This window comes from Silene latifolia, chromosome 11, assembly GCF_048544455.1.
Source record: "Silene latifolia isolate original U9 population chromosome 11, ASM4854445v1, whole genome shotgun sequence".
Classification (NCBI taxonomy): Eukaryota; Viridiplantae; Streptophyta; class Magnoliopsida; order Caryophyllales; family Caryophyllaceae; genus Silene; species Silene latifolia.
In genome coordinates this window covers 43625046-43641560 of record NC_133536.1, presented here as the reverse complement: position 1 = coordinate 43641560, position 16515 = coordinate 43625046, and the positions used below count along the sequence as shown (strand labels likewise).

Below are 16515 nucleotides of genomic sequence, written 5' to 3'. Positions count from 1 at the left end.
CGAAAGTGCCCTCGTAAGAGGAAAACGATTAAGATTAATTAAAGTTGATTATGGTGGAGTTGGTCAAATTGGTCGTTCATGCAAAACGAGGCTGGTACTCAGAAAGATCTGAGCTTACGTGGTTGAAAGTTCAAGCACGTAGACGCCAAAAAGTAAGAACGTGGTCTAGAATGCAAAGGGAGAAGAGAAGGGCGGACACTCGCGTGAGAAATATGAGGAGCGAAGGCTCCTATTTATACTAATCACGTGGAGGAATTATGGTTTTCGGAGAAACTTTGGAAGTGAATTTCGAAAAGATATGAAAAGATACGAAAAATACGCAGAAAAGGCCTTAGGAAGAGGCGCAGCAGCTGCTGCGTCTGTTCCCAAGTGGTTTCCTCCTGCGGAAGAAAGATTTCCGTGTTTAATTTATGGAATAACGGAATAATCTTATTTTCCTTAATATTTTGTATGAATATTACGGGAAATTCTTTACCAAAGAATAAAAGATTATGAAATATGGAATAGAAATATCCGAAACATTCCAGAACATTATGACTCGGGATTTTAGCGGTTATCAGAAAATGAAGACGGTTTTAGGCCCGGACTCCAAATGTACTCTAATTACTGTCAAAACGACCGTATCGGCGCGTAGATAACAATTAAGAGGTGGACATAAATTTTTGAACAATCACCTGACGATAAACTTACGAACTGTCACAAATCGTTCCGCGTACCAAACATGCAGCCCAATCATCACCGGGTGGTTTGCGGGAGGTGCAGAAATGAGGCATATACAGAACATTCGACCACGTAAGCTCGGATCTTTCTGAGTACCAGCCTCGTTTTGCATGACCGACCAATTTGACCAACTCCACATTAATCAACTTTAATTAACTTTGTTTAATTCCTCCTAGAGGGCACTTTCGTCTACATTCGAGTCGAGCATCACTAAACGTTAACTTAGTTCATCTCGTTTCGTCAAACATGTAAGTCTGAGGGTGTAAATCCCTATTTTATTTATTGTTCTTTATTATTGTAATCATAATGTAAGATTTATGTCGAAAGTACTTTCAAAACCGATTTGTAAAACCTTATTTTCAAACCTCGAATTATCAGGAGACAGACGTCGAGAAAGGACGCAGCAACTGCTGCGCCTCTTCGAAGGGACGCAGCACCTGCTGCGCCTCTTTGTGAGGCTGCCGCAGTTCCTGCTTCCTTTCTTCTACCTTCGTCTTTTGTTAATTTGTTTGTTTTTCTTTTGTTTTCGTTCGTTCCTTGATTCTTTAACATAATAATTTAACATATTATTCATCATCATTAGTGTTCTTCCTTAAATCCCGACTTAAATCCCAAATAATTCATATTTGCGGGTTTTCGTCATTAAAGTCAATCTGGGTTTTAGAGGTTCGATTCATTAATATTGAGTCTCTGGAATTCGATCTTTGATATATTCCCATCTGTTTGTTATCATTCTCATCATTAATTCATCATTAACAACTTGTTTAACCTAATTAATTTGTATTTGTAATTTACTCATTAATCTTGTAAATAATTAGTTTTAATCAATTTTGTTCATGTTTTATTGTTTTATGTCCCCATTCAGATGTGAATAACATGTTAATCACTTTCATCCGAGTTAATTATCAATAATCAAGCATTAATTTACCAACGAATATTAACAATTTGCAATTCCGGCTTCACAACCAGATTTGAGCCAAGGAACAAACGCAGCAGCTGCTGCGCCTCTTCCAGAGGGCTGCGCCTGTTCCTGGTTGAGTTCTGCCTCTGAACTCCCGTTTTGCCTTGACCTAGTTTATTAAATACGTATTAATTAACTATTATTCGTATTATCACCCTAATTTCAGTTCGTTAATTTATTTGTTTATCCGTTTTAAAAGTATTTTCGACATAAATGAATTTAACCCGATGTAATAATTGTAATTTTCTTTATTATATTTTTTATTGTATTTCTTTTATCGCATCGCTTCTATGCCTTCACATGTAATCAATTTAAATCCCAATTCGACCTAATTGTATGCTAAATTAATTGTTAACCGACTTAGTCTAATTCTCACATGTTAGGATTAAAACGTTGGATGTTGCAGTGCATGCATATAAATTGACAATATATCTAGTATAGACGATTTACCCTAATCATTAGTAGAGGACGCTATCGAGGCGGGCGGGATTAGGTGTTCGATCAAAAGAGCTTCCTAATACGTACCATCACCCCTTACTCCAGATCTCTGTGAACATCCGTGTTCATTGTCATCCACGAGAGTCATTCTAGACATAGAATGCTAAGGGTAATGAGTGCTTAGTGTTCATGTCATTACTTTGTGTCTTGAAATGGCACGAGGTATTCGAACGGTTTCAAATTTTCCACAATAAATTGGTGGCGACTCCACAAATGCAAACGCTTGTCCCAAGCGCCCCCGTGGCCCGCGTCCACAGTTTGGCGAATCCGCTGGGGAGTAATACACTTACGTGTAGCCAAGGGTGAAACTTAAACAAGGTTAGGGAATAGTTTGTACAAGATAGTTGTCGGTTTTCATAACTCGGTCTTCCTAGATCGTTTATTCGGCCTTTCTATGCCCAACCCAACCCACTCGACCAATCGTCCCGTCTAGACGGTCCAAATTCTTATTTGGGCCTAAGGATGGATAGCGATTGACGTCATCCATACCATGGTACTTACGCTTGTTTGTATCAAGGACTTTCACTACTCGAGGAAATGGACTAGGAATCGGACTTACTCTTGTTTGGTACGAGCCTCTCCACAGACCCCGGGTTTGATTGTTCGGTATGGCAACCCAGCCTTTAAACCAAAACCCTATAAATGCACTCAACATACCGTTATAATGCATGTATAAATGTTTGTATCATATGTGATCACCACTTTGTAAACAAAACTATGATGAAATTTTGTAAAGTAAAATCCATTTCAAAATTTAAGCATTTTCAAAATAGCCTAAACCGAAACTCTATCCAAATGTCGAGTCAAACTTCGAGCCTAATACCCATTTCAAAATCCGTGTAAAAAAAACAAAAAACAAAAAGATTTTGATCAAAATATTTTTCTAACCATGTAAATGTAAATATGTAAATTCAATTGGGCTAAGTTAGAGTCAAAATTCAAACCGACTATGTCTTAGTCGGAACTCTGTCGAGTCATGAACCCGTCTTCCTTTACATTTTGGATCTTTTCAAATTCAAGTCAAGTCCTAAGGCGTCACACCGTCATTTTGGACCCCATACCTCATTTTAGTTAGGATCTAAACATTCCACACCTCGACTCACGCACTCGAGGCTAACACATCGAGTCATTCCAAAATCTGTCTCTTAAATTCTCCTAATGACACGTTCGGGACACACATACCCGAACCTCGAGTTAAGTATATCTTAAACACACGAATTAGAATTAACACGTGTCACCAATCCCGTCAATCAAGTCAACCACATAAATGTCACTCTGTCAAAGTCAACACTCGAGTCTAAAATTAAAGTCAAGCACCGTGAATTCAAACACGAGAAGTCGCTCACGACATTTCACGAGTTCAAAAGTCAAGTCTAGATTTATCATCTTGCCCCTTCCTTTGTTTGTTGCCTTAATATGCGTGATCCCATGTCGAATCGAGTTGTAATGCACGTCATTTCTGTCGAGTAGGAATCCATCATGTTCTGTTAGTCAGCAAAGTCACGAAGCAGATCAAGCCACAATCACCGTGTCTCTCCAAAACGTTTATTCCATGGTCCTAGGAGTTCAAGATACAGTGGAAAATTTGAGCATTCGCGCCCTCGAGAATGGCATGGTGGAAAAGAACACACCACCTTGAGAAACCTCTAGTCTAGGTCGTCCAAAGCTTACCTCTTGCAATAAGCATCGTCCTAGAAAGCCGAAAACAGCTGAAAGGAAACCTGGGAGGCATCAAAGGGTGCTTACCGATTTAGGCATGTCTTATCCCGATGCTTTGAAGAGACTCTCTGCCCAAGGCAAGCTACATCCATTAGGGCCGACTCGGGATCCACCTTTAGAGAAACAGGTGAACCTCTGGAAGGGCAACAAATACTGCTTATATCACCAAGGTAGAGGCCATGATATGGAAGAGTATTTTATCTTGAAATACACCATCCAAGATATGATCGAAGAGAGCAAGCTTCCTAAACCACCTTCTGTCGGGCAATCCAAGAAAATCGACCCTATTGGGTCTAATATCATTAAACATGACGAAGAATCATCTCTAGACTGTTCTCATCTCCTCGATGCTTATGACGACGGAGATATCAACGTGCTCGAAGACGACGATATCCAAAGTGGAATGCTCATGCTTTCCATTGCCTTCAATAATAAATTTGCCAAAATAGAAGGAGCCATTGATAATCTAAACTCTCGACTTTCCAAGATGGAGAACCAGTTTGCTGAAATGGGTAAGAAGCTTGATGCCCAACCTCTCAAAATGAAAAGTGTCCAGAAAAACCCTCAACTTGACAGTCCTAAGGAGAAAGCAACAAGTGGAAAATCCATTCCTAGTTCTTCTCATCCAAGAATCAAAATTAACAAAGGCAACCTCATGGAGCCTTCGTCAAAGAAACCTAACAACTCTTCAAAGTCATTCACAAAGGCTTTCAACAAGAAGGATACACCCCCTAGGAAATTTACCAACATTGGTATTACATACACCGATGTCCTTCATAGACTCATAGAACGACGAATGTTGACACCTATCGGTCCTACACCTGATCCAGAAAAGAAATCCAAGTTATGGGATGAGAATGCCTACTGCAAATACAATAGAGGCAAAGGGCATGATACAGAGAAATGTTACAAATTAAAACATGTCATTCAGGATATGATCGAAGGCGGGAAGTTGTCCCTCTCAAACTTTAGCCCACAAGGCAACTTAGGCAATCCTCATGGATATACCACTTATCAAGAAACTTTTCTTGACTATTATCCTTTCAGTGTTCCCATGACGAGGATGAGGTGCTCAAATGGATGAATGCTCAAAGCCAGATGACGAAGCCAATCGCTGGAAAAGAAAATGTTCAAGCATGGGCCGATGATCACGAGTCTGGATCTAAGATCGAGTCAAAGTCCGGGTCCGAGTCCGAGTCTTAGGCTTTCTATCCCATAAAATTATTCTAGCGTCTTTCTTCATTTCTATTTCTAGTGGCAATCTAGGGGCTGTCCCACGAGTCACGTGTCTTCTCATGTCTATGTTAAATACATTTCAATAAAAGCACACTTTTCAATCTACGTATTCTATCATATCTTATCCTTTATCCTTTTCCTGTGACAACAAGAATCGATTTGAGACATTTTAAAACGAACAACAACAACACGTTCTAAGTCGATATGGGTGCACTTAGATGATGTTCCCATTCCAAGTTGTAGAGGATCCGAAACTCCACGTTCTTTTCTTACCTATTCCATGTCTGGCAATATAAACCTTGTTATAACCTTAGTTTAGGACGAGCATATCTCTAGAGATTCTAGGACGAATCCAGACCATCTCCTTGTTAACAATCCATGACGGACGGTAAGCCTATTCCCCATAATAAACAACCTATTACTAAAAACCAACCCATTTCACACTCAAAGGTGCTAGTCTGACTCAAATCCATGGTAGCAAGAAAATCCAAGACGATAAAAGGCATGATCAAAGACAAAGGCTCAATCAAGAGAAATGACCCAAGATCAATATCCAAGACAAAAGAGTAGAAAAAAAACAAGGCTCAATCAATCAATCAATCAAGTCAATATCCAAAATCAAACATCAAAAATCTGAGCAAAAAGCCGAGATATATTCCAGACCGAGAATCTGAGTCTAAATCAAGAAACGAGTATGAAATCAAATACGAAATACTGCTGAAGTCTATAGACTCAAGATATTGATGAAAATGGTTATCTAGCAACTCACTTAGCCTTTCACACATCACACACCCTAAGTCCTTCTCGAGACCGTTACAGGGAGATAGTTAGGAATTTTGAGAATCTCAAGCTCATTAAGTATACCCATCCTTTAGGGCCAAGACATGGAAATTTGAACCCATATCATTTTAACCCACCTTTATGTGCTCAGGCTACATCAAGCCAAGAGACTCCATTTCCAAGCCATATTACAAGCCATAACGCCATCAAGTCTTAACTCCACAAAATCAAGCTCTAGAGATTTATTTCATCAAAGCCTCTTATTACCGAGCTCCACATTCCAAATATCCAATCCAGTTTCACCTTGACCCAGACACGGAGTCTTCAAATACTTTGCTACTCAGAACGGGACATACCCAATTCATCCTTAAGGTCTACTTTTGAGTGTGCTCACACGACAAGGAAATTTTTACAAACTTAATTATACCTCTTTGGTCTATGATCAAAGGGAGTTATCTCAAATCGATTCTTCGAGTCCCCAAAGGAATACACCCTTATGACCCATGCACTTTAAGGTCCTAACAACATAGCTTAGGCACACACTTGAACTACGAGCATGGTTTGATTTCACCTATTCAGGTGGATACGTAGGCAGTCCTTTCTTACACAAGAAGGATACAACCACAACACCCAAATAAATTAACCAAACCTCAGAACTACGATCTGGTTTGATTTCACTTTGCGTGAATACGTAGGCAGTCCTCAAGGACACAACCATCTGAACTTTCAACCTCAATTATCAACCATCCTAATTAACAACTTTCAACCACCTCAATTATCAACCATCCCAATTTTCAACCTTCCAACCTCAATTAACATCCCTTCCATAACCAACACCTCTTTACTGGGGGCTCCTTTTGTCGCCCAGTCTCTTTTTTACCAAATTCCAGAGTCATCTTCTCATCCTGGGGGCTTCTCTTCCAAAATGCCACCCTTCCTTTATTCCTCTCTTATTTTAAGCCAAGCTAGTGCTCGGTCCGGACAATGACAAAGGTCTTAGATCGATTCTCCAAGTTATCGTGCCTCAAGGGGGTTCTCTTTTACAGCAAACGGTGGCGAAAGAAGTCCTATTAGACAGATGGTCTATGCCTCATGCCTTGCCTTTATATGCCTTCATCATTCTTGCAATTCTCATACCTTTGGAACTGATGCGCATTGTCACTCACACTTGGCTAAGGGTTGTGCATACTTAAACAAAGTCTGTCAAAGTCATCCCTGTCTCGCATCAAACCTAAGTTAGTATCGCGTCAGTCAAAGCTAAGTTTATATTTTTGCGTCCGTATAAGGTCTACGCCACGTCAGTCACGTGTCTAGAGCCCATTTGAATATGCATATCGCATTACAAATGACAAATTTCTTTGAACAAGTTTTAAACAACTTTTATAAAGAAACAACTTTTGAAAAACCTATGTGCTTCCTCATTCGAGGTCCATGTGATAATTGCTTACGTGCATATATTAGATTGCATTCTTGTGTGGCTAGTAACCATGCAGGTAAGTATCAGAAGCAGTACTTTATCAAGACTTCGCTTGCAACAACGAGCGGATTTTATCTGACGGTGTTTTGACACACCACAATAATCCCTCAGCGAGAGTTCATGTCAACCGATTGTTCTTCTCGAGACATGTAGATTCAACCAGAACAATCCCCCAGCGAGAGTTCACTGTTCTTCTCGAGACATGGAGATTCCCCAGTGAGAGTTTGCTTGAGGACACAGATAGGCAGATTCCCCAAAATCATCGTTTTATTCCCCAGTGAGAGTTTGCTTGAGGACAGAGACAGGCAGATTCCCCAGAGTCATCGATATTTCACCCAGTAAGTTCCTAAACTTAACCCTAGGATCCCAAATCCTCTTAGGTTCACAAACCTTTAGGTTCCCATACCAGCCGTCCTTTTAGGTTCGTATACCCAGGATCATACACCTAGCTTGTTTTAAGTTCCCAAACTCCCTAGAGTTCATACACTTTTCCTTTAAGGATCATATTCCTTTAGGATCACCTTTTCCTTTTAGGATCATATCCCTTTAGGATCATAATCCTTTAGAATCACCTCCCTTAGAGTTCCAACACTCAAACCTTGGTTACCCCTTAGGTTGAACATATATTTGACCTCCTACCCGTCGATGCTTAGTACAATCCTTATATATCTTTTAGGTCTTACCCTTAGCTCCTACGCTTACCCTTAGCTCCTACGCAACTCCGGAAGCATCTCGAGAAAGAAGTCTCAGGTATGGTCTCTTCTTATGGCTGGCGAGCTTCCTTACGTAGTCTAATGGACTTTAAACGACCCTCCCCGATAGTCGACAAACATTAAAATATTCCCGACGACAGGTCCTTGGATCAGACCCCTTGACCCGCCTCGCGTCGCCATAGTCGTCAGGTTGTAATCTTCGATTGACCTGATGGCTATACTTTGACTTTCGCCTTGTCCAAGCCTCAGTCAAAGTGGGGGCTCTGTAGATACCTCATTTATGCACCTCCCGCAAACCACCCGGTGATGATTGGGTCGCATGTTTGGTATGCGGAACGATTTGTGACAGTTCGTAAGTTTATCGTCAAGTGATCGCTCAAATACTTGTGTCTACCTCTTAATTGTCATCTATGCGCCGATACGGTCGTTTTGGCAGTAATTAGAGTACATTTGGAGTCCGGGTCTAAAACCGTCTTCCTTTTCTAATAACCGTTAAAATGCCGAGTCAGAATGTTCTGGAATGTTCCGGATATTTCTAATTCATATTTTTGCAATATTTTAATCTTTGGTAAAGTATTTCCCGTAATATTCACACAAAATATTAAGGAAAACAAGATTAATCCGTTATTCCATAAACAAAACACGGAAATCTTTCTTCCGCAGGAGGAAACCACTTGGGAAAGGACGCAGCAAGTTCTGCGCCTCTTCCAAGAGATGCAGTGCCTGCTGCGCCTCTTCCCAAGTCCTTTTCTGCGTATTTTCGTATCTTTTCATATCTTTTAGAGATTTACTTCCAAAGTTTCTCCGAAAACCCTACTTCTCCGTGTGATTAGTATAAATAGAGACCTTCGGTCTCACATATTTCTCACGCGAGTGTCCGCCCTTCTCTTCTCCCTTTGCATTCTAATACCACCTTCTTACTTTTTGGCGTCCATGTGCTTGAACATTCGACCACGTAAGCTCGGATCTTTCTTAGTACCAGCCTCGTTTTGTATGACCGACTAATTTGACCAACTCCACATGAATCAACTTTAATCAACTTTGTTTGATTCCTCCTAGAGGGCACTTTCGTCTACATTCGAGTCGAGCATCATTAAACGTTAACTTAGTTCAGCTCGTTTCGTCAAACATGTAAGTCTGAGGGTGTAAATCCCTATTTTATTTATTGTTCTTTATTATTGTAATCATAATGTAAGATTTATGTCGAAAGCACTTTCAAAACCGATTTGTAAAACCTTATTTTCAAACCTTTTTCACGAATTATCAGGAGACAGACGTCGAGAAAGGACGCAACAACTGTTGCGCCTCTTCGAAGGGACGCGGCACCTGCTGGGCCTCTTCGTGAGGCTGCCGCAGTTCCTGCTTCCTTTCTTCTTCCTTCGTCTTTTGTTAATTTGTTTGTTTTTCATTTGTTTTCGTTCGTTCCTTGATTCTTTAACATAAAAATTTAACATATTATTCATCATTATTAGTATTCGTCATTAAATCCCGACTTAAATCCCAAATAATTCATATTTGCGGGTTTTCGTCATTAAAGCCAATCCGGGAATTCGATCTTTGATATATTCCCATCTGTTTGTTATCATTCTCGTCATTAATTCGTCATTAACAACTTGTTTAACGTAATTAATTTGTATTTGTAATTTACTCTAGACTTGCTCTGGTTCTCCCTTCAATGGAGTCATATGCTCTGGTTCTCCCTGACATCATAAGCCCTAACCAAAGTGCTTTCATTCATGGGAGGGAAATAATGGACAATATCCTCATTTGCCAGGATTTGATGAGACTTTACAATAGAAGGATTTGTTCTCCACGGATTATGATGAAGATAGACCTTAAGAAGGCATATGACTCCATTGAATGGAGTTTTGTGGAGGATATGCTTGTGGCTTTGAAGGTCCCTGATAAGATGGTCACCTGGATCATGCAGTGTGTGACCACTCCATCTTATACCTTGGCTCTTAATGGCTCCCATTTTGGGTATTTTAAAGGAGGCAGGGGGCTCAGGCAAGGGGACCCCTTGTCCCCTCTTTTATTCACAATTTGTCTTGAGTACCTCACAAGGATACTTAATGTGGTGACTCTTAGACATGATTTTCGTTTCCACCCTATGTGTAGAGGGCTTGGGCTGTGTCAACTTGCATTTGCTGATGATTTATTGCTCTTCAGCAGAGGTGACACTAATTCAGTCATGGTTCTAATGCGAGCTCTACACACCTTCTCAATTGCTTCTGGGCTTACCATCAACAAGTTGAAATCTGATATTTACATGAATGGTTTGAATTACGATCATCAAGCTCAAATTTTAGCCATTTCTGGTTTCAAAAAGGTAGCTTCCCTTTTAGATATTTGGGTGTGGACATTTCTTACAAGAGGCTAACTAACCATCAGTGCAATAAGCTGGTGGACAAAATGGTGCTAAGGATCCACAGTTGGGGTGCAAAACAATTGAGTTATGCTGGTAGGTTAACCTTAGTAAAGGCTGTTTTGACTCAACTTCATTGTTAGTGGGCTAGAATTTATCTCCTTCCTAAAGGTATCATCCAGAAAGTTGACAGCATTTGCAGGAATTACTTGTGGTCTGGCAAAGATGGGTATCACAGGGTCCCTGCAGTCTCCTGGGAAAGGTGCTGTCAGTCAAAACTATATGGAGGCCTGGGGATAAATAATAGTCATGTTTGGAATATTGCTAGCATTGGTAAATACTCTTGGTGGGTTGCTAATAAGATGGACAGTCTATGGGTGAAATGGATTCACCATTTATATATCAAGCAACAAGACTGGTGGAATTACTCTCCTAATATCAATTCTAGCTGGGTTTGGCGCCAAATTTGCAAAGTGAAAGACAAACTGAAGGCTTGTTTGGATTATCAGAATTGGCTCCTTTCACCTTACTCCACTCAGAAAACCTATGATTGTTTAATGGGTACCAGAGAAAAGGCTAGATGGATACCCTTTGTTTGGAACCGTGTATGTCTCCCTAAGGTCAATTTTATTAATTGGCTTTATGCTCAGAATAGACTTCTCACTAAGGTTAGATTACTGAAGTTTGGAGTAATTTCTGATGGTGTCTGTTGCCTCTGTGCGAATGCTCAGGAGTCCTAACAACATCTTTTCTTTGATTGTCATTTCAGTGCCCAATGTTTGAGTCTGGTTAGACATTGGCTGGGTGTGACTTGGTCTTTTCAGTCATTGGATTGCATTCTGCGAAAACGCTTTCAGAGCTTACTGCAGAAACAGGTCTTAATGGCCAGTTTTGCATGCTTGGTGTACCTAATTTGGATGAGCAGGAACACTGCTAAGCATGACAGTATGATCCCACGTCCTGCCAGGATTCTTCTGCAACTTTAGAGTATGATTAAATTCAGATTGCATGCTTTGGAGACTCCGGTTACTATGAGAAACCGAGTTTGGTTAAGTGATAGAGGATTGCTTGCTTCCTAATGTTAGATTTGTAATGAGCTAGTAGAGTTTGTATTAGGGCCTTAAGTTATTTGGTCCTACTATGATTGTAAACATGTACTTGTTTTGATGAGCTTAATGAGAATTTTCACATTCTACCAAAAAAAATTTGTAATTTACTCATTAATCTTGTAAATAATTAGTTTTAATCAATTTTGTTCATGTTTTATTGTTTTATGACCCCATTCATATGTGAATAACATGTTAATCACTTTTTTCCCAGTTAATTATCAATAATCAAGCATTAGTTTACCAACGAATATTAACGATTTGCAATTCCGGCTTCACAGCCAGAACTGAGCCAAGGAACAGACGCATCAGCTGCTGCGCCTCTTCTAGAGGGCGCAGCTCTGCTGCGCCTGTTCCTGGTTGAGTTCTGCCTCTGAACTCCCGTTTTGCCTTGACCTAGTTTATTAAATACGTATTAATTAACTATTATTCGTATTATCGCCCTAATTTCAGTTCGTTAATTTATTTGTTTATTCTTTCTCAAATTATCCGTTTTAAAAGTATTTTCGACATAAATCAATTTAATCCGACGTAATCATTGTAATTTTCTTTATTGTATTTTTTATTGTATTTCTTTGATCGCATTGCTTGTATGCCTTCACATGTAATCAATTTAAATCTCAATTCGACCTAATTGTATGCTAAATTTTTTTTAACCGACTTAGTCTAATTCTCACATGTTAGGATTAAAACGTTGGATGTTGCATTCCATGCATATAAATTGACAATATATGGAGTATAGAAAACTTTCCCTAATCATTAGTAGAGGCCGCTATCGAGACGGGCGGGATTAAGTGTTCAATCAAAAGAGCTTCCTAATACGTACCCTCACCCTTACTCCAGATCTCTGTGAACATCCGTGTTCATTGGCATCCACGAGAGTCATTCTAGACATAGAATTCTAAGGGTAACGAGTGCTTAGTGTTCATGCCATTACTTTGTGTCTTGACATGGCGCGAGGTATTCGAACGGTTTCCAATTTTCCACAATAAATTGGTGGCGACTCCACAAATGCAAACGCTTGTCCCAAGCGCCCCCGTGGTCCGCGTCCACGGTGGGGACGAGCGATTTGTTGCCAGGACGAGCGGATTTTTTTCTGGTACAAGCGTCCTCTTGAGAGTCTGCTCAGATTCTCTTCCACTGTAGAATACCGTTGAGTACCATCTCCAGGACACGAGCGTCCTGTTGCGAGTACGAGCAGATTATAGTCGGGACGAGCGTCCTTAAGGCAATCCGAGCGGATTTTGTGACAGAGCGCTTTCTTGCCTGCAGCAGGGCTCAGGACGAGTGGCTTGTTGCCAGGACGAGCGTCCTCAGCTGCTTCTCGTCTCCCCTTCATTTATTTCATTTAAATTCTTTCCCTTTCACCCTTTTTGTGATTTCTTCTTATCTATTTCTGAAAATATGCCTAAAGAATGGGTAAGTAACCCTCCCTCACAACTCTCATGTAAGAAAATGCAAGTAATCTAAAAGTATAAACAATATTATACAATGAAAAATTGTGGGAAAGGAATATATTACAAATGGTGGTTTGAGATAGGACTCCACCAAACTAGTTCAAATTGTCAAAAAATTTTGTCCATAGAACTCAAGGCTCTTAGTAGAAGGTCAAAGGCTTGTGAACAAGACTCAAACAAGCATGAATGCGGTTTGTTCTAATTCAATATGAAGCTTGGCCAAGGGAGCTTGTCATTCACTCTCTTTTTCACCTTGCCCTTGGCACTTGAGTCTTTCTAATGCTTCCAATCAATAAGCCCATGATTCTTGTCAACACAAGGAATGAAGTATGGTTTATTTTCATCCGGAGATTTCCACTTACCACCTTCTCCTCCAATTTCTGGGATGATGATAGCATTTGGATTTGTCAATCCTTCCAAAGTAGAAGGAGAATTCTCGTAACATTGATGACCGAATACCTTGGGGGTTGAGATTGTGGGTGCCAAATCTCCACAAGTAGGTTCATTCATAACTCTACTTTTGATCTTCTCCACCAAGTATTTTTTATATGATGATTTGACTTTTTGGAGAAGGTCCACCATATCATCTTCAATAATCATAGGTTCTATGGTGGGTAAGAAATGGTCTTCATAGGCAATAGGAAAGAGACATTCATCTTCCTCATGGAAGCATACATCAAACTTCTCAAGGATAGGGTCTTCAAGTGAGGCAATCTCACAACTCTTTTCCTCCTCTTCATTACATAAGTCTTTGCAAGACACATGTTCCTCATAAGCTACTTCCATAGTCTTGTCATCATGGCTATCTTCATATGAATAAAAAATGGAGCCTTCACTTCTCTTCACTAATTCTTCCTCCACCATCTCAATGTTCACATCAAAAGTCACACCCTCATACTCACAAAGGTTAAGAGTATTTGTCTTACTCAACCTCATATCTGCTTCATCAAATAGCATACTTTCATACTCACAAGAGCTCAAGGAGATTGGCTCTTTCCACTTCTCATCAAAGGTAACTCCTTCAAACTCGCATTCATGATCAATGTCTAAGGAATGGTGGGGAGTGGTTACTTGGGCTTCCTACATTTGGGCAATTTGAATTTCCAACTACTCACCATGGGTAACAATGCTTTGAAGAACATTGTCCCTATTTTGGCTCTCCTCTAGCACTTGTTTGAAGAAATTTTGTTGGTCTCCCATCATTTGGAGAACCACATTTTGAATGGCAAATGCATGCTCATCTTCTTGTTGTGGGCGGTTGTGAAAGTGGTTGTATTGTGGCCTTTAGCATTGGTTGTAGTATGGGTCTTGGGTGGGTGGTTGTTGTGGATATTGGATGTGAGGATTTTGGTGGGAAAATTTGGGGTAGTAGTTATGATTTTCATTGTATGAGTAGTAACGTAGGTTTCTGTTGACTTGCTCCTCAAACTCCTCATACCCATTGTATTCATACTCAAATGATCCACCACATACTCCATAAGTCAAGTCTTGAGCCATCATAGCTAAGACAAGGAAACAACTACAAGCATGGAAACTACAATAAAACGATAAGAACGAACCTTGAGGAACAAGTCCCTCAAGGTTAAAGCACAATTAAAATAGACAAGCAAACAAGAACTTAATCACATAACACCGTCCCCGGCAACGGCGCCATTTTGATGTGGTCGCGGTCGTCACACGCCCAATCAAACACATTTATATTTCTCAACAAACAACTAGTTAGTGGTTAAGTCGAGGTCGATCGACGGGATGGTGTGCTTTGGGTTCTAAGTCTATCTATCTCAATTTATGCTAGTGTCACAATTGATTTGGGTTTGTAGTTGTGTTCTAAACTAATGAAAGCAATAAAGTAAAACAAGCAATAAAGCAAAAAAAGATGTAAACAAGTAATAGAGGATACTAGGATGTCATGGGATCATAAGGGAATCATGGTAGAGTAGCATAAATGAGTTATATAGATGCAAGCAATTTATTATTGTTGGAATTGAGTTAGTTCATGTCATATAGTTCATAAGAAGGTTTGGGTCCCAGAGCCGAGTCATTTGTGATTGTACAACACCTACAAGTCGACTTAATTTTTCCTATTAAACTACATACATGATGAACCAAATTCTAGGAAAACTTACATCTCGGAGCCGAGTCGGTTAAGACTTTACAACACCTACAAGTCGACTTGGGTTTTCCCTATTGAACTGTATGCATGGTCTAATGAGGCTCGAGTTGGTTTATGTCTTACAAGCCTCATTGAAAAGATAAGAGATGGTCAAAAAATGCAAGGTTTCATAGTCTAGCATTTCGTCAAACATAACATGTGCATAAGTTGAAGAACAACAAGCAAGCATTCATATGAACTCATTAAGGATAGATTTATCCCATGATTAACTCCCCTAATCCCCCATTAATCCTAGTTAAGTAACTACTCACTTATTATCATGGGAAACATGTTATCAATGATGTCAATCATCACAACAAGTATAAACATGATAAGAGAGTGAGGACATAAACAATAAAGAGTAAAGGGTAAAGAGATTGTACCAAAGTTAGGATGAATAATTGGAAAAGAAAGAATAATAGAAGAAAACTTGATTGATTGATGAAGAGTTGTCAATTCTCCAATAACAACCCAATAATTTTTAATTACCCAATAATAAACTTTGAACAATAATTAAGGAAAGATTAATATGTAATGATTGAGATGAATCCATTCTAATCTACTCCTACTCTAATATAAGCAAGGTTTGCCTCCACTAAGAGGTCTCTCTTTTCTTGATTATTCCAAATAGAGTATTTATAGTAGTGCCTCATTAGGTTAGGCAAGGATAGGTTAGTAAATAACAATGCTTAAGTGTTGAGTAGAGCCTTGCAAGTCCCGAGACGATCTGCTCGATCTCAACTGGTGCACGGCTGGTCTATAAGGAGATCCGCTCGTCCCGTGCAGGAGCCGCTCGCATCATAGCTATGCAATCCGCTCGTCCCGTGCCAAGGATGCACAGATCCTGGAGCAGTGTTCAATTTCCTTGCTTCTAGGCCTTTCTTTATACTCTTTATTTCTATTGGTCGTCATTCTTGTCTCCTATTCATACTAGTCCATCCAAGTTCGTCAACAAGCTTCCGAATATGCGCGGGAGACAAGAATTCCGCCTCATTATCTCATTTCCTATAAGACATATAAAATGCACTAGAAAAGCAAAATAGATAGGATTTGACGGATAAAATGGCCATAAAATGCTATAATAGTATGCAAAATAGGTTCAATTAGGGGACTAAATGTGCGCAATTAAAAGTCACATCGGTCCTCATGCTACCTCAGCAGGGAATTCCCTTATCCCTATACCTGACTGTCACCGACATAGCCATGGGAGCAATGCTAGCACAAACAGTCGACAGCGAAGAACGAGCCATCTACTACATCAGCAAAAAGTTCATCGAATACGAAACGAGATACACCTAACTATAAAAGACATACCTTGCCCTGGTTTGGTC

The 16515-nt window shown here is 39.9% G+C and overlaps 1 protein-coding gene across 1 annotated transcript; it reads left to right on the top strand.

The window, feature by feature from the left end:
* Positions 1–9779: 9779 nt before the first annotated feature.
* Positions 9780–11406, top strand: LOC141613310 (uncharacterized). Its single transcript, XM_074432043.1, has 3 exons — positions 9780–10433; positions 10613–11186; positions 11294–11406. The coding sequence occupies exons 1-3, from the start codon at positions 9780–9782 to the stop codon at positions 11404–11406; spliced, it is 1341 nt and encodes a 446-aa protein (XP_074288144.1).
* Positions 11407–16515: the final 5109 nt, after the last annotated feature.

What these genes read in the sequence shown, in the direction of transcription:
- LOC141613310 (XM_074432043.1), top strand. Translation starts at nt 9,780, where the DNA reads ATGGAGTCATATGCTCTGGTTCTCCCTGACATCATAAGCCCTAACCAA. An exon ending in CCATTTCTGGTTTCAAAAAG is followed by an intron (nt 10,434 to 10,612) that starts GTAGCTTCCCTT and finishes CTTCATTGTTAG; the next exon opens with TGGGCTAGAATTTATCTCCT. An exon ending in TGATGGTGTCTGTTGCCTCT is followed by an intron (nt 11,187 to 11,293) that starts GTGCGAATGCTC and finishes TGGTCTTTTCAG; the next exon opens with TCATTGGATTGCATTCTGCG.